This window comes from Mchenga conophoros, linkage group LG20, assembly GCF_057382185.1.
Source record: "Mchenga conophoros isolate Kocher_MC1m ecotype Shallow Benthic linkage group LG20, M_conophoros_male_GT1.1, whole genome shotgun sequence".
Classification (NCBI taxonomy): Eukaryota; Metazoa; Chordata; class Actinopteri; order Cichliformes; family Cichlidae; genus Mchenga; species Mchenga conophoros.
Genome location: NC_140545.1, coordinates 36,225,938 through 36,252,714, shown reverse-complemented (window position 1 = coordinate 36,252,714; position 26,777 = coordinate 36,225,938). Strand labels below are relative to the sequence as shown.

Genomic DNA, 26,777 nt, shown 5'->3' with positions numbered 1-26,777 from the left:
TGCAAGTGTAAAACAAATGAACAGAAATCAATTATTTTTCTACAATATTTAAATAGATTCAACATCTTTCTTCAACAGAATTGCAGACTGCACAGATGGTACTATAGCTTACTAGGGTATATATTAGACTTATTAGTTACTATATACAGTAATGGATTTCTATACATTTCATCAGGTGACCACTTTTGTTGTAAGATTCAGATAATTATTTATTAAAAGTTTTTAAATGACATAACAAAGAAAAGTATTTCCTTGTGCCCCCCTCTCCCTGTTAATGCCCTACCTGCCCCCTGGCAACACTTTGGTAGACCCGCCCCTGCACAGTTACCAGCTGTCAGCTACATAAAAAAGGATCCTGGTGTTATTTGTCTCTCAGAAACAGTTCATAACTTCAACTCATCCATGTCACCTAAAAGGTAAACCTGTTTCTCCATCACCTGTTCAGCTCTGATGATTCAGTAAGGACATCTCCTGGTTTCATCTTCATGTTTCCCTCTCACCACATAACCAAACCGACATCCTGACCAGCAGCTTTACAGCTGTGGCTCCAGCAAACATCAGCTGATACTAGAAATTAATATTAAATAAATCCTAACAACAGCTGATCAAGCTTAAACGTGCTGCTGTTGTTTATCTGCTGGTCTCCTCTTTCTAGCGCAAAGTGGGCGATAAACAAACAAGAAATATGGACTTGTGGCAGAAAAGCCGATCAGCTGATCACTGATCAGTTTCATGTTTGAAGTAATGCTGGGCTTACACTGTGCAATTTTTGGCCCATTTTGAGCCGATTTTTGAGTCGTGCGACCGTTTTGGCGATCGGCCCGATTTTGGCCTTCATCGTGCGTCGTGCATCGTGTAGTATACGTGGGGTAAGGAGAAGCGATTAACACCTCACGACCAGCTCCCGATCATCAATCGCTTGGTCATGAGGGTGTCACCGCAGTTTGTCACACTGCGCACGCGCAAACACAAATGTCAGTGAAAAAGATGGAGCAGCACGGCAGTGCAGTGTGTGATCTGGACACAAGCGATGGAGGCACAACTTGTAGAACTTTGGCTCATCCGAGCCTTTTCGATGTGGCCTCACAAAATTATCACGACCACAACAACCGTGAAAACAGTTGGATCGACACTGCTGCTCAATCACAGCTGCCTGATCATGTTTTTCATTAGCAATTTAGCAAAGTTGATGGTGGTGGTGTGTCTGTGTGAGTGAAAGACAGAGAGGGAGAGCGACAGATTTTCTGTTATAACCTTAATTTTATGGACGCACAGTGTGAGCACTCAGGTCGCATCAGAGCATCGGGTGGTATAGTGTGAGACCCTGCATCGTGACCTATGAACTTCTAACCCCTGCGAGTCAATTGTACAGTTTGAGCAGGAGCTGAATAACGTGACTGAAAAAAATCGCACAGTGTAAGCCCAGCATAATAAGAGGAGAGGGAGGGGGAGAGAATGAGAGAAGTAGATGCAACTGTGCAGCAAAGACAGAATAACTCCAGCTTTGTGTCTATTTTTTAACTCTAGCTGAAGTCCGGGACAAATCGCTTCCTTTTCACCTCAGTATGGAGTTCCAATGGCCAGTCCAGCTGTGGCTCAATATATCAGTTGTTAAGCTTAACGTGGAAATACTCTGCAAACATTCAGGGATGAACTTACACACTTGCTTTACTTCTCTGGGATAGTTTTCGCCGAGATGAAATGTCGCGGTTTGGAAGCATGTAGCGAGGCTCCAAATGCTCCGACAGACGCCGACAGGTCTCTCAGACAACAGCCGCTCTATCACGTGACACACACTGCGCCGAGCTGGGTTACGCCAAGTAGCGTTTTGAGAGGTGATTTTGTGATACTTCGGATTACATTTTTTATTTCTCTCCGATATCCGATCCAGTAATTTAGGTCAGTATCGGACCGATGCCGATACGTAACATCGGATCGGTCCATCTCTAGTTTCTAATAACATGATCAGACCGACTCTGTGGAAGAGTTAAAGATCTACGACATCAGTATGTGAAGTAAGTGTGACCTACACACACTTTCAGCAGCGAGCTTCCAGTACAAGTCTACGCTCAGAGGCCTGCTGTTACTGTAGGTTAGTACTTGCAGTTACTGCTCTTGCAGTACTGTACACTATACTATAACATTGCATAAATCTGGAGTGCATATGCTGTAAATACACTACTGGACATTGTGGACGTCCACAGTCACACTTCATGCATAATGCACTTTTTATATGTACGGACGTGTGCAGGTATATGTGTGTGTATATGTATAACAATGTATATTTAGTGTGTACGTGTGTGTGTACATGTCTGTACTTATAGATACTTGCAGATATTTGTTACTTACTTACTAATAGTGATGGTAGAATAGTTACATTTACGTCTTGCATATTTCCAAAACCCTCTGTCATAGTCACATGTGTGCTACTGTTGTAAAAGTGTATTACTTATTTGGTATTTGTTTGTATTTTTCTTCTGCTATCTGTTCCTGAGCTGAGGTAACGCACAGATTTCCCCGCCGTAGGATCAATACAGTCTTATCTTAATCTTACTTCACAAGTCTGTCTTTCTGAAAGACGCTGTGCAAAGTCCTACTGTTCTGTTGTAATGTGTTGTGGGGTCTTTCCCTCACAAAGCGCCTTGAGGCCATTGTTGTGTTTGCTGCTGTATAAATACAATTGAACTGAACAGAACTTCAAATTTCATGCAATGTGTGTTTTGGCAGCTGTGGCTACAACTGCAGTTGCCTCCACCAGTGTGTGAATGTGAGAGTGAATGAATAGTGGAATTGTACAGCGCTTTGAGGGCCCCGAAAAGCGCTGTACAAATGCAATCCATTATCATTATTATTATTTGTACTATCAAACTATGAGTACTGTTAGAGAAGTACCACAAGTCAATGACCTTGGTGTCCTTAATGATAAAAAGCTCCTCTTCACATCCGACCATTTCAACAGAGTCACATCAGAAATTAGTCAGATCCCTGTCACATTTAACTCACACCATCCAGTTGATACGTTTCATTATTTTAATATTGAAGGCAAATTTAAGAGTGAAGCAGGCGTAAGAATACAAGGGAAAAAGAAGAAAACATTTAAGACAATCAGTGTTAAATCAGTTTTACATTTAGAATCATTTATTTTCTGAAACGTCTTAAAGGCCAAGTGTATATGGACACCACAGACCACAACTTAACAGGTCTGGAAAGAATCTGATATAAAATCAGTATCTTCGTATTTTTGACCAGACGTTGCACAGGATGTTGAATGATCTTTTTCTTTTTGATTCATAATTGATTCATCGCACATTTTCTTCAGAGAACATAGACGCTGATGCTATTTGGATGTCAGCGATTTCCTCCATTCAGTGATCTGGAAAACCAACTGAAAGAAAATTTATGTCAGAGAGTTTCATTACTGAACCCCAACGTCTTAGGAAACAGGATCAGTGCTGAACCACCTAAAAGCACAGTGTGTAAGGGCAGATTCACATTTCTCTCTAACTGTTACATGAGCTAAATTTTTTGTTGTTAGAAATGCTCTAATTAAAGAGAAGTCTGAGGCACTTACAGTGACAGCTATAAGCCATCTCCAGGTACTTGTAGGTGCCAAAACACGGGTCTCCAAACACAGAGCTGCTCACTTTGACAGTACAGTTGCTTTTCCCGTTACAGCTGCAGATTCAGGTAAAGGTGAGTTGAAATATGTTGTGTGAGAAGACAAAAGGCTGAAGGAAGAGAGTCTGCATCTTTACCTGTCAGCTAAATTGCTTATGGGCTTTGAGCATTGGACATTTTGGAGCTGAGAGGCTGGAAGATTCAAAGAGCATGTGGTCGAGTCACGGCGCCCGTAATCAGCTCCGTGGATGAGTAAAACCTGTCCTTCACCTGAAGAAGAGCAAACGTTAACCTCATTTGTATTTTTACCGCATGAATCCAAAGACTCACAAAGAAGGAGGAACTGTGCTCTCACCGCACTGAAGGTTTGCCAGCGAATCGTCACAAGTTACACTGTGGACTGACAGAGAAATAAAGCACATTAGAGACATGCACATTCACAAATTTGAATACACTGAATATTAGTTTCTAATCACAGTTGTAATGTACTTGCTGGGAAGCAGGTGTAGGTGGTGTCCAAGTATTTGTAAATGCCGGAGCACGGATCAGAAGTACGGAAGGAGTTTGTACTTATTTCACACACCTTCTTGCCATCACACCTGCAGGGAGACAAAGAGGAGCTCTCGTCTTTTCAGGTGAGTTAAAGTGATCGATTCATCCATGATTCCTCAGACTTGTTTACCTGCTCTTGACGTCTTTTAGAGTGTCTATCTGGAAACACTGTGTATTTGCAAGCTGATCTGCAGGAATGCCATCACTGCAGATTTCTGCATCTGTCCGCCCGTACATAGCTGCCTGCACGATGATCACTCCATTATCTGTTACACAGAGAACGATGACGTTCAAACGGCGGAGGGAATCACAAGGAATGCATAAGGTGTGCAGCACAAGAGAAACAAACTGAGGCTTTTTATGTTTTCAATAATCAGAAAATGTCCTCCTGTAGTTCTGTGGTGTTACAGGAAGTCTGAAAGGTCACATCAGTCACAAGCATAAACTGTAGTTTCACTGAATAAAGCACAAAAAGAACCTAAACCTTAACAGGTTTTTTTGCTCCTCGGGTGAGACTGAGCTCAGTTTCTCATAAACACAGAGTCAGACTTCTATTTACAACCTGAGGAGTCGCCCCCTGCAGGACATTAGAAAGAATGCACATTACATCAGAACTTCACTTTTGAGTGAGAGCTAGGAGCTATAAAAAACATTTTTATGTTACCACAGCTCAGGCGTTGCACATTGTCAAGGCTGTCACAGGTGATCACCCTCGCTGTGGACATGAAGGTCGGCGGGAATGGGCCCATAGGTCCACTCTGGCCCAGAGGTCCACCTGGGCCCAGAGGTCCACTCTGGCCCGTAGGTCCACCTGGGCCCATAGGTCCACTCTGGCCCAGAGGTCCACCTGGGCCCGTAGGTCCACCTGGGCCCATAGGTCCACTCTGGCCCAGAGGTCCACCTGGGCCCATAGGTCCACCTGGGCCCAGAGGTCCACCTGGGCCCATAGGTCCACTCTGGCCCGTAGGTCCACCTGGGCCCATAGGTCCACCTGGGCCCGTAGGTCCACCTGGGCCCGTAGGTCCACCTGGGGCCAAAAAGCCTGAAATGAAAAATGTAAAAAGTCCATAATTAGTGAGTCTTGGATAAATTTATTATGCTACAGCAGGGTCATCATAAACAAACATGAATGGATTTGAAATATAGAAAACACAGGACAAGTGGGAAATAATCCCAGTCGACTTAATGTCACCTTCATTATATGTATTTGTATTTTGTAACACTCCTCTGAACCGGCTGAGGAAGGATTTCCTCCACATCAGTCGCTGATGGTCTGTCACCCAGCAATTTTGTGTTATTTTGTGTTGTAGCTATGCCCGTGCTTTCGTCTCCCCTCTCTGTTCCCACGTGTCTGTCCTTGCGTTCTGTCTCTCCCCAGTCTGGCATGTGTCTCATGTCTGTGTGCACACGTTGTCAAGTCTGTGTTGTCATGTCTACGTTCCATTATGCTTCCTGTTTTACTTTGAAGGGGTCGATGTTTCCATGTTCAGTTTTACTTCCCCTGTGGCGTCATGTTCATTTGTGTCAGCTGTGTCTCTCCAGGTGTTTCCACTTCCTTCATTGCCCTTCGGTCTTCTTCGGTTCAGTGTCGGATCATCTGTTTACCTTGTGTCACGTCGCATCATAGAGTTTTTCTTCAACTGCTCAGGTTCATGTTTGGTTTATTTCATGGGTGCGTTTTGCATGTCCCCGTTCAGCGTTATTGTTATATCTTCACTCCGGGTTACTAGTATAACAATGATACTCGGACCACGACGTAACTTGCGGTATTTATTATAACGGAGCAACTTAACATGGAGCTAGCCCGAGCAACAGCCGAAAAGCATCATTTCCCCTAATGCATCGGGGCAAGCCCACTACGGATCCTGTTATAACCCAAAATACACAACATCTCCTCCCCTCTTACAAAGGATGTACTATGAAATAAACAGGTGATCTACTCACAAACTTCAGTCTTCACTGGCACATGACAGTAATAGCCTCACAAACATTTCACCTCTTATTAACTGTAAGGTTACAACACCAACTCTTTTAATTGCTATCTTGGGGAGTGAGGGTGAACTACCTCAACCTCCCCCATGACCCATGGGGATTATTCTGCCCCGTTCATTTGGGTCAGGTGCCATCTAATAACTCAGACGAACAGGAGGCCGCCGCTCTCTATTGGGGTATCGGCGGTCTGTGGTAACGTCAGTCTGTGTGCTCTCTTGTGGAGCCTTTGTTCCTGACACCGAAGATGTCTCAGTCTCTCTTACAGTCTCCTTTACAGGTGGAACCACTGTTCCTGATGTGGTGGAGTTCTCTACTTGTGTGTGTGAAGGGGCTGACGAGTCGATGAGTGCATTTTCAAGATCTCCGCAAGACCCTTCTGCAGACACTGGTGCGGACCGGAGTAGCTGATCCACGTGTCTTCTCCAGACTCCATCGGCCACCTGAACTGTATATGAAACTGGACCAGTTTGAGCAATGACAGTTGCAGGAACCCACTTGTGTACTCCTCGGTAGTTCCTGGCCTGCACTGACTCGCCGGTGCTGAAGACTCTGCCCTTGACCTTTTGACCCCTGTACATGATTTGTTTCTCTTGTTGTTTTTGTACAGTGTCCTTCACAGTTGAGGGTTTCAAAAGATCAAAGGTAGTGCGCAGATCTCTTTTGAACATTGCGTTGGCAGGAGATGTCCTTGTGGTCGCATGTGGACTATTCCGGTAGTTAAGCAGAAACTTGTGCAGTCTCTGATGCAGTGTTCCTTGGCCTTGTGATGTTTTCAGTGCATGTTTCATTGTCTGAACAAACCTTTCTGCAAGACCATTCGTTGCAGGATGGTATGGAGCTGACGTAATGTGCTGCACTCCATTAGCCTGTAGGAAAGCCTCCATTTCCTGTGAAACCAGTTGAGGTCCATTGTCAGAGACTATCTGAGTAGGAGATCCAAACCTACTGCACATTTCTCCTAGAGCTTCTATGGTCTTTTCAGTGGTGGCTGATTTCATGATGGTCACTTCAGGCCATTTACTGTGTGCATCAACAGCTACAAGAAACATTTTGTCCTCGTATGGACCTGCAAAGTCAATGTGTACCCGATGCCATGGCTCCTGTGGGAACTCCCAGGGATGAAGAGGAGCAAGTGGTGGGTTGTTCCGGACCATCTGACACAAAGAGCAGTTCTTAGCAATCTCCTCGATCTGTTTGTCCATATTTGGCCACCAAAAATAGCTTCTCGCTATTTCCTTCATTCTCACTATTCCACTATGTCCTGCATGCAGTTGCTTCAACAGTTTTGGTCGCAGTGACATGGGAATGATGACTCTCCTCCCCCACAGCAAACATCCTGCCTGAACAGAAAGCTCCGCCCGCTTTCCCAGGAAAGCCTTCAGGTCTACACCCTTACTTGCAGGCAGACCCTTAATGATCCAGTCCAGCACTGCTGCCAACACAGGGTCATTTCTGGACGCCTTTTTCACCTGCACAGCCGAAACAGGTGCTGTCTCTACCTCCCTGAAGTAGAGGATCTCTACTGTGTCAGAGACGGGTTTTTTAACAGGAAGGGGTAACCTGGACAACCCATCTGCATTGCAATGAGACTCCGATTTGCGATACTTGATGTCATAAGAATGTCCTGACAATATCAACGCCCACCTCTGGAGACGTGAAGCAGCAAGAGATGGAATCCCTGTATAGGGTCCCAGGATGGTTGTGAGAGGCCTATGGTCAGTAAACAGTGTAAACTTCCTACCGTACAGGTACTGGTGGAATTTCCGAACACCGAATACAATGCTCAGCGCCTCTCGTTCCAGCTGAGCATAGTTGGACTCTGCTGTGTTTAATGTCCTTGATGCGAATGCAATTGGCCTTTCTTCGCCATTTGGGAGAATGTGGGAAATCACTGCCCCCACCCCATAGGGAGAAGCATCACAAGCAAGCTGAATTGGGAACTTGGGATTGAAGTGGGTTAGCACCTCAGATGCAGTCAGTGAATCCTTTGCCTTTTGAAAGGCGTCTTGGCCGCTTGCTGTCCACTCCCATGCTTCTTCCTTGCGTAGCAGGTTGTGCAGTGGTTTCAGGAGTGATGCCAAGTTGGGTATGAACCGTCCGTAGTAGTTCAACAGCCCTAAGAAAGACTTTAACTGACTGACATTTCGTGGCGGGGGTGCATCCATGATTGCTGTGATCTTCGAAGGTGCAGTGTGAAGTCCATTTGCATCAATCACGTGCCCTAGATATTCCACAGATGACTGGAAAAAGTCACATTTCTCCTTACGGACTCTCAATCCGTATTCCTTCAGCCTCTGAAGGGTCGCATCCAAGTTGCGCAGATGCTCTTCATCATCTGCTCCTGTACACAGGATATCATCCAGATAGCATTGCACACCAGGTAATCCGCTCAGGATTTGATCAATCGCTCGTTGAAACAATGCTGGAGCTGATGTGATGCCAAAAGGCAACCTGCAAAATCTGAAAAGTCCCTTATGTGTGTTAATAGTCAACATGTCACGTGACTGCTCTTCAACGTGCATTTGCAGGTAAGCTTGGTTGAGATCTATTTTGCTGAACTTTTGTCCTCCACTCAGACCAGCAAATAAGTCATCAATCAGTGGAAGGGGATACTGCTCTGCTGTTAATACAGGATTCACGGATACCTTGAAGTCTCCGCAGATCCGGATTCCGCCGTCCTTTTTGGGAACTGGAACGATGGGCGTGGCCCACTCGCTGGTCGTAACCGGCTCCAGAACACCATTCTTGACCAATGCGTCTAAATTAGACTCCACCTTGGGCCGAATGGCGTACGGCACAGGTCTAGCCTTCATAAAGACTGGCTTGGAGTCAGGCTTGAGATGCAGCTTCACTGTAATTTTTTTCATGCTGCCCAGCTCCTCACGAAAAACCTCCTGGTGTTTTCCCAGTATGGCCTGTAGCTGAGAGGAACCATGCGACAGCTTTCTCACCTCTTGCCAGTTGAGTCTGATTGTTTTGAGCCACACACGTCCCATTATAGCAGGGCAGTTCTTCTGCGTAACATACACAGGCAGCTTAGCAGTTTGGCCATTGTATTGAACAGTCACCTCTGCCATTCCTTTCATAGGCACTCGATGTCCAGTATATCCTTTAAATACTGTGTCGGAGGGTTTGAGTGGAAGGTGCTTCAGACATGTCCTATAGACATTATATGACACTAGTGATGCTTTTGACCCAGTGTCAATCTGCATTTTTACAACATGTCCCTCCAGTTTGGGCGTGACCCAAAAGCCGTCTGAGGTTTCGTCCACCTTCAGTATTCGCACAGTATTTATTGCAGACAACACTTCTTCATCTGAGGAGTCATTTGCTCTATCCTCATGAAGCTTAACTGTGTGAACATGTCTTTCTTTTTTGAATCTTGCAGTGCCTCTTTTATTCCCAGGCTTTGAGCCCTTATCCTTGCACCTTTTGTTCCTGCATGCCCGTGCTACATGACCTTTTTTTCCACAGTTGTTGCAATCCATTTCTTTGCACCAGCAATCACTAGCAAGGTGTCCTAACTTGCCACAGCGGAAGCATGGTCCCTGTGCATTTGCTTTACCATTGTCTAGTTTGTGTACTCTGTCTGTAGCATGTAGCGCATGGGCTTCTTTTGATGCCATTTCCATGGTCACACTGATATTAATTGCCTTCTCAAGAGTCAAATCACTTTCCGTGAGCAATTTCTTCTGTGCAGCTTCATTTCTTAAACCACACACGAGTCTGTCTCTTAATGTGTCATTTAAAACATCTTTAAACTCACAGTGTTCAGCTAATTTGCGTAACGATGCAACGAACATTGTGACAGACTCACCCTCTTCTTGGTTTCGCTTGTGAAACTTGAACCGTTCAGCGATCACGAGGGGCTTGGGCGAGAAGTGTTTGGTCAGTGTGTCCACGATTTCTGTGAAACTTTTACTGCCTGGCTTTGCTGGCTGTAGCAGGCTCCTTAGCAGGGTAAAAGTCTTTGGGCCTATCACACTCAAAAAAATGGGCACCAGTTTAGCATCCTGTATGTCGTTAGCCGCAACGAAATATCCAAAACGCTCCGTATATGAGCTCCATTGCTCCGTGCTTTCGTTGAAGGGACCGATAGGGCCAGTAACTCCAGCCATTACTCGGCTCCTGGTTGAATGGCACTCTTCCCCTCACAACTGTTCCTTTTCGTAACGTCTCTTTTATCCGTTTATGTTTTGGTTAACGTCACTTACGGAGTCTGCCCTCGTCGTCCTGTCCGCTGTACATTCCGCCCCGTTTCGCTGAGGAGAAAAAAAAAACGGCATCCACCTTCGCACACCGGTAGCGTCGTCCTACCTCCGGCGCCGTCTAACACCAGGTTAGCGCGAGGCATCAGCAGGAAAAAAAAATGTAAAACTCCAAAGCGGACTGCAGCGTCGGTCCAGACGTCCTCGTCGCCACTTTTGTTATATCTTCACTCCGGGTTACTAGTATAACAATGATACTCGGACCACGACGTAACTTGCGGTATTTATTATAACGGAGCAACTTAACATGGAGCTAGCCCGAGCAACAGCCGAAAAGCATCATTTCCCCTAATGCATCGGGGCAAGCCCACTACGGATCCTGTTATAACCCAAAATACACAACAGTTATGTTCTGGTTTTGTATCGTTGTTGTCATAGTTTAGTTTTTCCCAGCTTAGGTTAGTCCCACCCTTGTTTCACTTTGCTTTGTTTTTCTGTCGTGTCTGCTTTTGGGTCCACACCGCAAACACACCGGTCTCTCTGCCGCGACAGGTCTGACTGGTTTTCAGTCACTGAAGCCTCCTGCTGGGTGACTCATGCACAATAATGAAGTGATGCTATTCAGATAATGTAAGAATGTTGAACAGTGTCGTTCCTGGGGTCCGATATGTAACCTGACTGGCTGAGCATGATGGAAGCAAATCAGCCGTAAGTTCTGGTAGGGACAACGAAGGCCAGTCCCCATAATTCCAATTATCTAAAAGTGTTCCCACCACTAGTTTAACATCAGTTTCACAGGACACTGTTCTCTGTTACTGAACTGCTTTCAGTCAGTGCTTCAATGAGTCAGAGTTTCCAGAGTTTACCTGAGGGATTTTTCCTTAGTGGTGGTGGGACTGAAAACTTATCGGAGGTTCTTGTAGTGAGTGGTGTAGTAAAATCAAATAGCACTATAGTGTACAGGCATGAAGCAAAACTGCTATGCAAATCTAGGCTATCTCTTTGAGTATGAAGGCGTGTTAGAGCCAGAAAAATATTGTTTATTCTGAGAGAAAAGAAGAAACTGGATAGGCCGACGTAAGGAAGGCGATGGTTACAGGCTCGTGCAGTAAAGAGGACGGATGTCGTATCCAGAGATGGGCAGTAACGCGTTACTTGTAACGCGTTACTGTAATCTGATTACTTTTTTCAAGTAACGAGTAAAGTAAGGGATTACTATTGCAAAATCAGTAATTAGATTACCGTTACTTTCCCGTAGGAACGCTGCGTTACTGCGTTACTAAAACCGTGATTTTTTTTGCGAGAATGTCTCATGACAGTGCCGTAAGCAAGTGCGACGTTGGTGACAGCAGCTGTGTGCAGATCAACAATGGATAATATATCGAGTGCGGGAGAGAGTATGAGCGTGCAGCGTTTAAAGTGTGGAAGTACTGACCTTACTTTGAGTTTGATTCCATAAAAAGTGACAAAAACATTAGCGTCCATCGTGCGTGGGAAGAAAACTTCTTTTTACAGCGAAAAAAACCCCTAAACTTCCGAGCAAGCACCGAGTAGCTACGACGTAATGGGAAACTCACAGAGAAACTCGCGGATTCTTCCACTGACCGCGGCACACCTGCACCAGGGTAACCCTCCGCCTACCCTGCTCCTGCTTTACAGGTGAAAATAGAGCAAAAGGACCGCTGAGTCTTTGACTTTATTTATTTTCTGCTGTGTTTTACTTGCATCTGTTTGAAAGAGTGAGTGAAAACACAAAAAATATTTTATTTTATGTGCTGGAATGTGCAGAAAATAGGTTTAAATGTTAAACTAATTTATTCAAGTCAGAGAATGTTGCATATAATTAAATGTTTTGCTTGATGCATAAAGTTAAAAGATTAAAACTGATAAAACAAGTTAAAAAAAGAGACTTTTCCATTTGATTACATTTTGTATGATGGATTATGTAGAAAAAGTAGAATTGGGCTGAAAGATCTATCACTTTATCACCTCTTCAGGTTGTAAATCGTGTTTTTAAAAAGTAACTAAGTAACTAAGTAACTAAGTAATTAATTACTTTTGAAAATAAGTAATCAGTAAAGTAACGGGATTACTTTTTTGGGGGAGTAATCAGTAATTAGTTACTGATTACTTTTTTCAAGTAACTTGACCAACACTGGTCGTATCACAGACACAATCAGAGCCGATCGGGTTTCACTAACTCATCTACGTGCTAGAGTAAGAGGTTAAAAGGACGTTAGCATAAAACGTATCAAACATTCAGTGATTACCTGAAGTCATGAGTACACACGTTGCTGCGAGCACTGAAACATAAAAAGAGAAACCTGGGTGTTAGCCGGCGTGCGACCTACAGCTGATTTACTCGTTTGTCTTCTGTGTTACTGTAAGTTAACAGTGTTCCACATGGACTTTAACACATGAAATGAAAATGAATAACAAACAGAGAAAAACTGGATACACAACTTACTGGTAAAAGACAACAAAGTCATGTAAATGACACATTAAAGGAGCAACTTTTAGTGTGCAAAGCCTTTCCTGTACTCACACAGTGTGCTGCTGAGTCCGGAGCACTGCATGCTGTTAGAGCAGAGCTGATGGTGGAGCACAGGAACCTGGTCTATTTGTACTGTTTCTCTAAGAATCTATCTGCACACCAGGCAAGCAGCCAATCAGAAACCTTCCCTCATGATGTGCAACAAACTGAAACAGACAATAGAATTTGACCTTAGATAAAGCCCGCAGGGCACACACACACACAGACACACACCGAGAGAAACATATCTGATGGAAAGGTGTGTATCCTCGAGAGAAACCAGAAGATAAAAACAGACATGCAACTTGACCTGCTTGGAAGGTTTTGGATGTATGCTCAGCTTGATGTGGGGAATGTGTCACCTTGATGGCACCAACCACGCTGCAGCTGCAGCTCAGTGCTGGAGGTGCAGAGCATAGTCCAGCCTCTGAGTGGTGAAGCTCTGCTGGAGGTGGGAGATGAAGACCTCACAGACCGAAGCCTCTGTCAGGTCCTCAGGCCACATTTAGGTGTGCCAGCTCTGCCTATCATCATCCTCTCTTCACCCTAATGCCGACTGTAGGATAACGTTTTTAGTTTAAAATGATCATTTATCATATGTGAATGTTGCTGTTTTGCACAGTCCAGACAAGATTTGTCTTTGATGCCATGATCTGAAGGAACATCCTTTATTCAGTGATAATAAAACAGATGTTTGACACCAGGACGGAGCTTTAATGTCGTGGTCACATCAGCCAAAGCCAGACACTGGCAGGCAGGTTTATTTCCATTTCACATTACAAATACAGAGACCAATGTTGTTTTTTATAAATAAAAAAGCAAAAACATATAATTATTTGATAGATGTTTATTTTTGTAATTTTTAAAACAGTCAGATAATCTCCATCTAATCCTGGACAGGAAAAAAACAATCACAGGTGTTTGAAACTGACTCAGCTTCACTGATTTACTGCATCATAGGAAAAGTCATCAAAAGCACTGAAGCTACTGAGAGACCCATGAAATGGTTTTGCTGATCAACTCCCAATAAATTGTCATAAAACTGCATTTTAATCCGTTCATGTTAGATCTGCAAAAGAACAGACAACATCTCCACGTCAGATCATGTCAGTCTTTGTAGTGTGAGAACATCAACGTGATCATTTAGGCTGCTTACACTGGCAGATGTAAGCCACCTCGAGGTATTTGTATGTGCCAACACAGGGGTCTCCAAACACAGAGTTACTCGCTCTGATGGTGCAGCTGCTCTTCCCGTCGCAGCTGGAGATGCAGAGCAATGTGAGTGAGCGCAGGCATTGATGTGCACTGAGAAATATGAAAGTAATACCTGCAGCCACAGTTTAAAGCAGTAACAGGAGGAAAACGGTACCTCTCAGCGACTTTGCTGGTGGGACGGGAGCAGTAAACATTTTGGACCTCAGAGGCCAGAATTCTGTAGGAGCATGTGGTCTGATCGTGGCGTCCATAGTGAGCCCCGTACACGAGGATAGCCTGCCCTTCATCTGACGAGAGAAGACGAGCAGAAAACAACCCAGCAACGTTTTTTCAGTTTAATCAAATTTAAATTTGATTCAAGTCATATAAATCATTTAACACGGGTCGAATTCATGAACATAACAAAATAACACATTGACAGTAACAGATGGATTGACTTAATAAACACTAATAAGAAATTAAAATGTAAATAAAATAAAAACAAAAAGAACTGCAATAAAAGTAGAAAATCTTCACCTGAAAATGATCAGAGCTGAGACACAACAGAGATAATGACTCTTACCACAGTGCAGGTGTGCAAACGAGTGCTCGCATGTGACCAGGTGACCTGTGGAAGCAGGTCAGATTAGATATGAAAGCATTGAAGAACATTGGCTCTCAGCGACATGTTGAAGCTGCTGTTTGGCAGCCTCAATGTAAATGAAGCTGGAAGTTTAGAGATTCCTTGCTTTCCACCGTCCCTTCTTAACCCTCAGGGGGAAAATATCTTGGTGTCATGTTTGTACCTCTCTTCAGTCTGACTCACAGATCAAAGCAGTTGTTACCCACTTTTCTTCAGAAAGATGAACTCTTTCTTTCTGTTAATAACCTAAATGTTTGCTGCATGAATGAAAGGATCCTGAACGTCTGCGTGCACAGAAGTGTAATCATATTTGTGAAGTACCGGATCAGAAATATTGTTGCTCACATATACCCGCCTACATGAACTTCATGTTCTCTAGCAGATGTTCCACATGCTCTGTCTCCTGCTGCTCACTTGGGTTTGTTAATCAGGGTCTTCTCATGATTCATCTGATTGGTGCGTTCTCACTCACTGGCTCCCTCCTCAGATGACATCATCTACCTCAGGAACAGTGTTCACATCCCAGCTCAAAATGTTTTCATGAGCTTTCACATAATGTCATCAAAGCAGATTTTATGTTTTACTAAATTATAATGAAAAAGTCATTATTATCAACGTATTACTTGGTTTTGATGATTTGTTGAACATCTGCTGTGTTTAAATGTGTTGACTGCCTTGACTTAGCGTTAGCATGCTCACATAAATCAGTCACAAACTCTCTGACCTTCTTTCTGAGCTCTGCTTCCTTCATAGTTTCATGGTCATGTGATACTGATTTGCAGGTAAGCAGGTGTAGCTGGTCTCCAGATATTTGTAGGTGTCGACACAAGGGTCAGGACTTTCGACGTCAGTCACGCTCAGTTCACACACTTTCTTCCCATCACACCTGAAGGAAACACATACATAAAAAAGCAGTGCTGGATGTTGGTTATTGTTTAACTGAGCTGCTTTTTCCAAAACATATTTACACATATTTCTTTACTTTCTTTGCTCATGTAGCGGCTGTAATTGAAAGATGAACAGCAAAGGCTCGGTTAGCCCATAGAGAATAATTATAGCTAGCTAATTATAGCTAGCTATAATTAGCTCAACCTCATGGACGCTCACATGTAGCTGACTGTAAGCTGCCACATTCACAACAGAAGTTTAGGATCCTTTCTCTTGTACCTCCTCCTGAGGACGTCCACGGTTCCCTGCTGAGAGCACTCAGTGTCGTTAAGCTGTTGTTGAGGTCTGCCCTCACTGCAGGTCTCTCTGTCTGCACGTCCGTACAGAGCTGCTACCACACTGATCACTCCATTTTCTGTCACATCGAGTGGATCAGAAACGAGAGCATTTCATTTAAAAGCAGCGTAAAAATCAAAGTTCACTGCGATTTTTATTCCTGCATCGTTGTCTCAAGGCGCTTTATTTTGTAAGTTAAAGACCCTACAGTAACACATCACTGCAAGCAGCTGAGAGGTTAGAACTTGAATAACAATAATAACAATAATAATCGTAGGTATTTTATTTTGCACTACATTTTCATTAACTGTAAAAGGTTTACTAAAATAATTACTACACTGTTATTTCATTTATGAGATACATCTAAGTATATTTATTGACTGAGTTGATGATGTAGTTTATACATGATCATATATAAACGAATGAATAAATTAAATTAAAGGAAAATTACAAAACTGTTTCTAACAAATACAGTGACGAACATTAAACCTTTCATGCATGAATTATGACTACCTCAATCCGGAGTTTCTTTCTTAAGTATTTTTATTCGTCTTTGGGCAGTAAAAGATGAATAAAAACACTTATACTCATAATTCATGGATGACAGGATTAAATAACAATAATTACAATGAAACATGTCATACATCTATAGTGACATTACACGACCTTTGGGTGGCAGGGTGTGGAGTGACACCAATGTAGTGGTTTATGTGCAAGTATACCATCAACACTGACACAAATACAAGAAAACAACCTATGAATAGCTGTAGTGACCACCAGTGTTGGTCAAGTTACTTGAAAAAAGTAATCAGTAATTAATTACTGATTACTCCCCCCAAAAAGTAATCCCGTTACTTTACTGATTACTTATTTTCAAAAGTAATTAATTACTTAGTTACTTAGTTACTTAGTTACTTTTTAAAAACACGATTTACAACCTGAAGAGGTGATAAAGTGATAGATCTTTCAGCCCAATTCTACTTTTTCTACATAATCCATCATACAAAATGTAATCAAATGGAAAAGTCTCTTTTTTTAACTTGTTTTATCAGTTTTAATCTTTTAACTTTATGCATCAAGCAAAACATTTAATTATATGCAACATTCTCTGACTTGAAGAAATTAGTTTAACATTTAAACCTATTTTCTGCACATTCCAGCACATAAAATAAAATATTTTTTGTGTTTACACTCAGTCTTTCAAACAGATGCAAGTAAAACACAGCAGAAAATAAATAAAGTCAAAGACTCAGCGGTCCTTTTGCTCTATTTTCACCTGTAAAGCAGGAGCAGGGTAGGCGGAGGTTTACCCTGGTGCAGGTGTGCCGCGGTCAGTGGAAGAATCCGCGAGTTTCTCTGTGAGTTTCCCATCACGTCGTAGCTACTCGGTGCTTGCTTTGAAGTTTAGGGGTTTTTTTCGCTGTAAAAAGAAGTTTTCTTCCCACGCACGATGGACACTAATGTTTTTGTCACTTTTTATGGAATCAAACTCAAAGTAAGGTCAGTACTTCCACACTTTAAACGCTGCACGCTCATACTCTCTCTGCACTCGATATATTATCCATTGTTGATCTGCACACAGCTGCTGTCACCAACGTCGCACTCGCTTACGTCACTGTCATGAGACATTCTCGCAAAAAAAATCACGGTTTTAGTAACGCAGTAACGCAGCGTTCCTACGGGAAAGTAACAGTAATCTAATTACCGATTTTGCAATAGTAATCCCTTACTTTACTCGTTACTTGAAAAAAGTAATCAGATTACAGTAACGCGTTACAAGTAACGCGTTACTGCCCATCTCTGGTGACCACTGTGCATGAAAGAGTTCAAATACACTGTCAGTTACAGTCACTGTAACCCACTGTAACAGCAGTATGGCGAGGAAGGAGCGGCTAGCAGGTCGAGCGAGCGTGTGGTGTGGGGGTTAAAAACCCGAAGCCAGTCGGTTAAATCCAATAACAGACCTTTATTCACTGTCAGCAACATTACACCTTCTGAGCCAGGTCTCCACGGCTGTACTCGTCCATGCATACATGCGCACAGATTGGTAACGCCGGCGCCAGGCCGTCACAACGGTAAGGTTTTCCTTTTCGAATGGAACACGAGCTAACAACACACACCCACTAGGAGACTCCCACAGCTATTACAATAGTAGGGCAACCCCCCCTAGTGGTGCTATAACCCAAAAGGGTTGTTACACCCAGAGGTGGGTCCCGGGCTTGGACCGGCAAAAGTGACCCGAAATTGGCACTCTGGTGGATTTACTTTGTGTGTGTGTGTGTTTGGACGCATAGGTAGGTAGGAACGTCTCCTGCCCTTATAGCAGCCGGGGGAGGACTATCCTCCGCCTGTGAGCACTTTGGCACGGGTGAGGTGCCCACGGCAGCACCGCTGCTTGTTGAGAGTGATATGCGTTTTCATTTCATAAATAAGTCTCCAATAATACCAGAAAAAGGTGCCAGATTTGTCGCTAGTCGCTTTTTAGAAAAAAGTCGCTAAGGGGGTCAGTTTCAAACTGGTCATGTGACTGCATGGCCATATCTGATTGGTAAAAAAGTCACTGGAAACTCCACTGGTGGCATGTTATCTAATGTGTTAAACTAATTATTTTTTTTAAAGTAACGAGTCTAATTTTGCAAATGTAGCGGAGTAAAAGTACCGTTTTTCTTCACAAATGTACTCAAGTAAAAGTAAAAAGGTACTTTAAAAGTACATTTTTTTCATTAAATGTAACGGAGTAAATGTAACTCGTTACTACCCACCTCTGGTTACACCACACACAGATTAGCTGCTCTGTCCTGCCTACTGAGAAACAGTGTTGCCAACTCCTCAGTAAGAAAAATCACTATTGGCTGTCCTAAAAGTAGTGAGAAGTTGCTACTTTTAGAAGTTGTTTTAGATAAAAAGTAGTTAAGGGCGTCGGACAGCTTGCTAAATATAGCAACAAAGTCGCTAAATTGGCAACACTGCTGAGAAACCTGACACCGGATCATTTGCATACTTAAAGTGATTGGATGTTTAGCTGGGGGGAGGGTGAGTGTGTGAGCCTGCACACAAAGAGAACACAGAGGGAAAGCAAACAAGACTTAAACCCTATCATCTCATTTGTACATTTTCCAGCAGATCTTTTCAGCTACTGCAGTAAATCTTGTCCAAAATCAGTTTGTGGAGAATCTGTTTTTTTTTCTCAACTTCCAAAAGTTTGACTTAAGGGGGCAGGAAGTTTGTTTAAGGGGGCATTGCCCCCTCTTGCCCCAGTGTAGAACAGGCCCAATTTATGTATTTGTTTAAAAAATGTCTCCAATTTAGGACGATGAACCTTCAGATGAAAAAATGTAAAAATCAAACCAAAATATTTTTTCTCAATTCATGAATTCCAAGAGTTTCATTGGCTGAGTGAAATGTACAAGCCGATTTTTCACATCCCCGCCGAGTCGCTTTGGTTGTGCAGATGTAAACATGCATCGTACCACAGCTCAGCCTCTGGACACCGCCCATGTGACAGCTGACGGCTTTCTCCATGGAAGCATCTGAAGAACAGATATGAAAATGTGACATGAGGTGAGCTGTGTAATGATAAACTGGATCTTGCACTAGATGCTGTTTACCTGCTCCGCTGAGCAAACAGGTCGCTGCCAGCACTGAAAACAAACATCAGTGTTTTATTCATTGAGCAAGAGAAAAGATTTAAACGAAAATGATTTGATCATCTTTTTGAAAAAGCAGAACTTCTCAAACATGCGTGGTGTATATTAATATTAAGGCTTTGATGTTTTACCTATTTTCCTGCGTCTGTAACTGAAATAAAATTATTTTCACAATAATGTTGCTTCACCCTCACATTGTTATCTACTACCAGCTTTGAACATACTTTTCTGTGAGGTATCTAAGTCACACCTTTAGCAGCGAGTGTCACATGTGTCATAAAATCACAGCCTCATCCAAGTGTCTGTCGCCTTTCATGTTAACCACAAAATGTGCTCAGCATTTACATTCAGCTCAGAGATCGCTGCTTACAGCCTCGCAGAGCTGTCAACAAGTGATACATCTGGACTCATCCAACAGAAAACCCACATACATATAAAATAATATTCAGATGGAAACAAACATTTTAGAATTCAGTCATTAAACATAAATATAGAAAATCATTCGTGTACTCACACAGTGTGCAGCTGAGCCTTACACGGAGCATGGTGCCAGTGCTGGTGAGTACTGGTACTGTTGGTACCTGACTCAAACACACCTCTATTTATTCAGTTTGATAAGGAACTTTATTTTAAACAGTAGTTTGACCCTGTTGGATCCTACCCAGACGCATTAACTGGAAACTCAATTTAAAGCAAGAATCTTTGATTAGTGGGTGCAAAAGATGATAAAACAGAACAACGTCCAGTGTGTGCTCCAAGGCTCTCCAAAGGAAGGAGACCAGAATTCATCATACACTTAAAAGTTGTTTTCAAAGAATGTCGGTGTTCATGTGAGTGAGCTTTAAACGTGCTTGTAGACGGACTTTAGGACTTTGAGGACGCGCAGGAACAGACGCTATGCCAGTAAATGTTTACTTGGCAAACCGTCACATGCGGCCGCCCGTCCCTGAGCCTGGTTCTGCCAGAGATTTGTTTTTATTTCCAAACGTCTTAGGGCAGGGCTGTCAAACTCAAATACACAGTGGGCCAAAATTCAAAACTGGATCAAAGTCGCGGGCTAACATTAATATTCATTGAAAAAACATCTTCCTCCAAATATAACAAGGAATCTTTTCTTATGGACTCAAACAAGTTTTGCTGAAATCAAATAATTAATTAAATAACACATCAGTGGAATTCATTTCTTAAATAAAAAATGTATTTGCAGCCTTCTGAATTAAATTTGATCATTTATCAAATTTCCATCATATTCTCCCACCTGTCCAGAAAGCTCCTGTTTTCTGCCCTTCTTTTTTCCATTTTGGGATAGGTAGCATGGCAGTATTTGCGTGGTTGCTATGACTATGGTCAACAGAGGAGAGGGTGCTAATGGTCCTGTCATGACTGACGTGCCAAAACACCAACAGAGCATTCTGGGAATTGTAGTATTAGCAGTACATGCACTGTATGATACTGGCAGGTCGGCTCTAATAGTAATTTTGTATGGCTTTGCGGGCCAAATGTAATTAGGCTGCGAGCCAAATTTGGCCCGTGGGCCAGAGTTTGACACCTATGTCTTAGGGGGTTAGTGTTGTGAAGTTTAGGATGTGATTAGGTTAGGGGTGGAGTTGGGGGTTAGGGTTTGGTGTGTTGTGTGATGATCAGATCATGCTGGTCTACATCCCTTACATTGTTGCAGGAGAAACCTCCTGCTACACAGCATGCCAACAGCAGTCCAGGCTCCACACGGACAGAACAGGTTTATATAGACCGGTCCTGCATATATTTACGCTCTCTGTGCCTGCATTCACTTCAGCAAATGTAAAAATGTTGCAGCTTTTTAGTCTAGAAACATTTTCTTTCATGTGCAGGTTTCCTTCAAACGCCTTCCTACAGGCAGTATGTGTGTTACGTTTCATGTTCATTTGCTTTCCTCGCTATCCTCAGGCGGCACCACATTTTTGCTCTGTCTTTCTTTCTTTGATCGGTGACCTGTTGTTGGAGGCAGGCAATCTTTTACGTATTCTTGTCCTGTTACTGTCATGTTTCGGCTGTGTGCAGGCAGGAAGAGGACCCAAAGTGCAGAACTCACAACACACGGGAATAACTCAAAATGCAGCTTCATTGCTGACACACAGAAATGATACAGAACTAAAGTAAACTGGAAAATATAAACTAACCTTAACAAAGAAACACACAGCATGAGGGACGATGCGACATGGAGCAGAGGGAGACTCTGACATAAATACACAGCAGGTAATGAGGAAGTTGAAGCACACAAGGAACACAGCTGAGGACAATTACACTTGACAGCACGGGGAGGACACACAACTGCAGGAAGTGCAGTGAGACAGCCTGGAGAGAGAGAGGGAGAACATGAAGGGAAGAGGAAATCATGGAACACAAGGAGTGGGAGCAAAGCACAGTAACTCACATCACTATATAGACAGCCACACAGTGGGAGACACAGAAGGCAACAACACTGTACAGAACAACCTAGGAAACCTGGAGTCCTCAACATAATGCAAAATATGACAGAAAACACAGGGAACTTAAACGACCCAGGACCATGACAGTTACCCTTTGTAGGCTTCAATGATAAAACAATATTGGTCATTGTAAAAGTACAATTTCAAAAAACAAAAAACAAAAGATCAGTAAATAAAATGAGGCCACTTGGCTTCAGTTCTCTGACAGAAACAAAGCAGGATAGTCGGCAAACTGTGAACAAGATGTGTGCAACACCACAAAGTGTTGTGTTCTTTTTTTGATCATTTTATTTTAGATTATCAAAATATAAAACAAAAACAAACAGGCTCAGATGCATTACAGGAAAAACAATTCATTCAAATAAACATTGTCACGGCCCAGCGGCACGAGGGAACAGAGATGGACACAGGTGCAGAAACCAACCCGGAAGCCAGACGATAAGGGAACAAAGGATTTATTTCCGCCCACAGGCAAACACAAGCAAAAAAACAAAACGACGCCACCGCACTAGTGCCGCGTAGGATAATCTAAGATAACGGAGGGTGACCTAGACACCTCTAGGAGACAGCTGAACAGCAGAGGCAGCGGGGAGGTGGAAACAGGACTAGGTAGGGGCCGGGGCACTGGAATAAGAGGAGATCACGGTCAGTGGGATCCAGCAGACAATCAACGATCCTCCACAGTTGATTTGAGTTGCCTTACTGGGTTTCAGGTGGAGGGGACAGGTGGGGCGGAAGGCCCGGAAGCGGTCGAGACGTGGGGAGGCAGGCAAGTGAGTGGTGGGCCGGCAGGCCACGTCGTATCAGCAGCAAGCGGCCCAGGTCCAGGAAGGCGGGAGTGAGGGAGACAAGACCTCCACTCCAGGTGCTACCTCTGAGAACAAGAAGAACAAGTAAGTAAATCCACGGATTCTGGACAGAGTTATGATGCTCCACTTGACTAACATGGAGATAGCAGATACTCAGGCGATGAATGGTTGAGAGCGCAGGTCTGATATACTGCCGGAATAATTGCTCACAGGTGGTCAGCCAGGGAGGAGCAACCGAACTCCGCCTAAGGAGGAGGGGCCGCTGTTGGAGACCTGCAGGTACCCACCCAGACCCTGACAAACATGCACTTCACAAAACACCACAGGGTAGAAAACCAAATGCTGGAGTCGATGAGAGTTTACAAATCTGGCCTTCGCAAATTGTTCCAAGAAGAGGTTCCACACATTCAGAGGAGAATCCTTTGAGTCTTTGCTGAACTTTTCCATTTGTATTATGGACATCATATCTTTTACCCTTAACTGAAAGGAAGGAGGAGTGGGCGACTTCCATCCCCTCAGGATTAGCCTGTTGGCGGCAATCAAACCTAATTCTAACGGCCACTGCACTGTAACCGGGAGTAGCTCTGATGTCTGAGAACATCCAAAAATTACAAGTTCAGGTTCACGCTGTAGGGGCTTCATTTATCCCTCGGAAGACCAGTCAAATATCTTAGACCAACGTCTGTTAATGAGGGACAAGACCAAAAGGCATGGAACAACGTAGCTTCTGCCAATCTGCACCTGTCACACATTGGGAAGATAAAGGATAAATCTTGTGCAGTCTGACCTTAGAATAGTGTAACCGGTGGAGGGTTTTAAATTGAATTAACTGCTGTTTATAGAGCAAGAATGGATTTTAGACAGACACTTACTCCACATACATTCAGGCACCTTCCTCCCCAACTCTTTCTCCCAAGCCTGCCTAATCCCAGCAGTATACACCACCATAGAATCACCAAGAAAGTGTACAGTTTTTACATGGAATCAGATTGGCTCTTGAGTATTTCATAGAGGCCATGCTCCGACAGAAGAGTTGCAAGTCTTTAAACTGTGATTGGATGCAATGCCTGACCTGCAGATATCGATAAAAATGTGGATGCGCACTCCAAAAACTAAAACTGACATTTACTTAAAATGTTTGAGGCAACACTTTTACACTTAAAAATATTGAGTAGATTGGAAACCAGTCAAATCTGTTCAATATACTTAATCAATTGAATAACTAAAGCTTAAACATATTAAGCTGAAATAAATAACTGTAGTTTTACACAAACGTGAAAAAATTGAGTAAGTAACACTGACATGCTTGGTCATGTAACTGAAATATAGACGGTCAGGTAATCCAAAATGTTGTTCCATTTACTTAATATTGTAAACGGAACGCAATCAAAATTGTACTTAACATTATAAATGGCCTGTATTTGTATAGCACTTTACTCGTCCCTGAGGACCCCAAAGCGCTTTACATATCCAGTCATCCACCCATTCACACACTGGTGATGCTACATTGTAGCCACAGCCACCCTGGGGCGCACTGACAGAGGCGAGGCTGCCGGACACTGGCGCCACCTCTGACCACCACCAGTAGGCAACCGAGACTGTCGGTGCCGGGGCTCGAACCGGCAACCTTCCGATTACAATACAAACTGCCAACTCTTGAGCCACTGGTAGTCTAAGTCTAAAAAAACAAACAAACTAGTATGTAGTTGTTGCGTATTTCATAATACATGTATGAAAAATGACCACATGTTAAACATTTTTCCAAATGAAAATGTAATTTTTATAAACATGGCAATAACTCAAAATAAACGAGCACTAAAAAGACAAGAGGGGAGCAAACCAGGAACCGCGACTAGAAAATGGCTGGAAACACAGAGGGTGTAAGACAACAACAGACAGAGGAAAACACAGGGCTTAAATACACCAGGGAGTAACGAGGCATTAGCATGATTAGCATGATGGAAGTATAAAGTTAACAGCAAGGCTGAGAAATATAAGAAGCAGTAAAACAGCATTTACCTGAAGTGATGAGTGAACAGGTTGCTGCCAGCACTGAAAGAGACAGAAAGAAAGCTCAGTGTCAGACTGTGTGTTTGATATCAAGTTGAATTCACCTCAAAACATGAAACAGAAATGAAAAGCAAACAGGAGAAAGCTGCTGCTTTCATTCACACCTGGATTCTTTGGAAACTCTTTCTAAACAGCAGATTTCAATGACACATTTATTCTCTTCATCTTTCCAACTTTTGTCAATAAACTTATTTGTGTTGACAGTTTGACTTCAACTCTTCAACCCCCCAGGGTGTGGGTGTGCATGACCAACATGACATTGATTATAAAACTCTGAGCATATATGAGAAGATATTTCTAAGCATAAATGACAATCCACTATATAAACCTGACATCAAGCTTCTTTCATCTGTGACAGCCAAAATAAAGCCCATCTTATCAAAGCAGCTTTTTGAGACTGTAATCCTGCCTTTGTTACATCTAGGCTGGATTACTGTAACGCACTTTACTGTGGGGTTAGTGATGCATCCTTTAGATGTCTGCAGGTGGTGCAAACTGCTGCAGCGCGTCTTTTAACTGGAACAAAATAATCACATTACACCACTGGCTATGATGTTCACATCCTGGACAGGGAGGAACGCTGGTTTGAGGGCGGAGTCAAGGAGGCCATTTACGTGAAAAGGGAAAGACCATCTCTGAATGGAGGAGGGGCCTAAGGGTACATCTGTCACCATCTTACATGCTGTGATTGCAGCCATTCCCCAGCTCTCTGTGAATGGGACTTGTCATGATTCGAGTTTTGAGGAGAAGACAAACGACTGCATGGTCTCAGTAGATGTCAGAATAGTAATCTTTATTTACACACTCTGCGCAGAAGTGTGGGAAGAAAACTTGCAACAGATTCTCCAAAGAGTGGACAGCTCCCCATCCTTATATAACCCATGATGACATCACACAGTTAGACCTTACTGGAAATGATAACAGTCTCCCCATAGTCCAAAGTTCTCCTTATACAAACATCAGATGATACTTTAGAGAAAAACAAGTGTGTGACCTGTTGTGCATTTTGTGAAACTGTGAGTCCAACTAGAGGAGATGTCCTGAGACGACCTCCCTTTGTTAATAAGTGTGTATGTGAGGGAACGTGCGTGTGTTACATAAGTCTGTATATATGTGCACGTTAGTGAGGCCTGACTACGTGCAAAACTGACAGTAACAGTCCAGCTCGAGTGGAGTGGTGATGTTGCAACAGTTTAAGCAGAGAGAAAGTAAGCTGGTGGAAAATTACCTTGTAGCCGATTTACTAAGAAACTAAGAAACTGATAAACTGATGCAGACTAATGAAGTAATAATGAACTTACAACAGTGCATGTAAATGATATCAGTGAGATTAAAATAACATCCATTATCCTAACAACTCCTTTGAAACAATGTAAGACATTCAACATAATACAGGTCAATCCAACAGATCTAATGATTTTCACACTCTTCTAAGTCAGAGGTCTAATGCAAACTAAAACTACATACCATATTATAATGCAACTACTTTGATCTCATATATAAGGTAACATATGATAACAAATTAATCTCCACAGACTCATGCTTATTGATCAGTGGTCATGAGAATTTGCATAATTAAGATTAAGGAACTGACCCCCCAGCCCATTGTTCCTCAGTGGGCTGGTTTCAGTCAGTAGATGCAGACGTGAGCGTGCATGTAAGACAGGCCTCTTCTCTTTCTGAGTTTAAAACTCTTCTTAAGACACATTTATTTGCTCTTGTAAGGGGCTGACTCAATAGGACTTTTTAACATGTTGTATTATTTTATTTAATCATTTCATTTGTTGTTGTTGTTTGTATATGTGCAGCACTTTGTGAT

General features: G+C 43.0%; 3 protein-coding genes and 1 long non-coding RNA gene across 13 annotated transcripts in view; 1 reads left to right on the top strand and 3 right to left on the bottom strand.

The window, feature by feature from the left end:
• Positions 1 to 26,777, top strand: part of LOC146551345 (L-rhamnose-binding lectin SML-like) — a 125,590-nt gene that overhangs the window by 66,923 nt on the left and 31,890 nt on the right. The gene's annotated exons all lie outside the window — the stretch shown is intronic.
• On the bottom strand, positions 3,025 to 20,424 carry LOC146551349 (L-rhamnose-binding lectin CSL2-like). 3 transcript variants are annotated; one of them, XM_085260584.1, is made up of 12 exons: positions 19,573 to 19,605; positions 19,435 to 19,494; positions 13,266 to 13,459; positions 12,916 to 13,070; positions 12,641 to 12,673; positions 4,835 to 5,212; positions 4,301 to 4,436; positions 4,108 to 4,217; positions 3,974 to 4,018; positions 3,756 to 3,888; positions 3,572 to 3,675; positions 3,025 to 3,385 (listed from the first exon to the last, which is right to left on the bottom strand). In XM_085260584.1, the coding sequence occupies exons 4-12, from the start codon at positions 12,944 to 12,946 to the stop codon at positions 3,366 to 3,368; spliced, it is 990 nt and encodes a 329-aa protein (XP_085116710.1). In that variant the 5' UTR covers positions 12,947 to 13,070; positions 13,266 to 13,459; positions 19,435 to 19,494; positions 19,573 to 19,605; the 3' UTR covers positions 3,025 to 3,365. The 3 variants fall into 3 exon arrangements, 2 of the variants coding, with proteins under 2 accessions (XP_085116710.1, XP_085116709.1); XM_085260583.1 differs by lacking the exons at positions 12,641 to 12,673; positions 12,916 to 13,070; positions 13,266 to 13,459 and adding an exon at positions 20,126 to 20,424; XR_014890252.1 differs by lacking the exons at positions 3,025 to 3,385; positions 3,572 to 3,675; positions 3,756 to 3,888; ... (5 more) ...; positions 12,916 to 13,070; positions 13,266 to 13,459 and adding exons at positions 15,908 to 16,043; positions 20,126 to 20,181 and having other exon boundaries at positions 17,241 to 19,494.
• Positions 13,736 to 15,234, bottom strand: LOC146551350 (L-rhamnose-binding lectin SML-like). Its single transcript, XM_085259714.1, has 5 exons — positions 15,213 to 15,234; positions 14,681 to 14,725; positions 14,273 to 14,405; positions 14,060 to 14,163; positions 13,736 to 13,972 (listed from the first exon to the last, which is right to left on the bottom strand). The coding sequence occupies exons 1-5, from the start codon at positions 15,232 to 15,234 to the stop codon at positions 13,962 to 13,964; spliced, it is 315 nt and encodes a 104-aa protein (XP_085115840.1). The 3' UTR covers positions 13,736 to 13,961.
• LOC146551348 (uncharacterized) lies at positions 22,345 to 26,052 on the bottom strand. Of its 8 annotated transcripts, none has more exons than XR_014890256.1 (4): positions 25,638 to 26,029; positions 24,908 to 24,940; positions 23,025 to 23,629; positions 22,345 to 22,953 (listed from the first exon to the last, which is right to left on the bottom strand). It is a non-coding gene; the product is annotated as an uncharacterized LOC146551348 (long non-coding RNA). The 8 variants fall into 8 exon arrangements; XR_014890258.1 differs by having other exon boundaries at positions 23,025 to 23,196; positions 25,638 to 25,971; XR_014890259.1 differs by having other exon boundaries at positions 23,025 to 23,161; positions 25,638 to 25,971.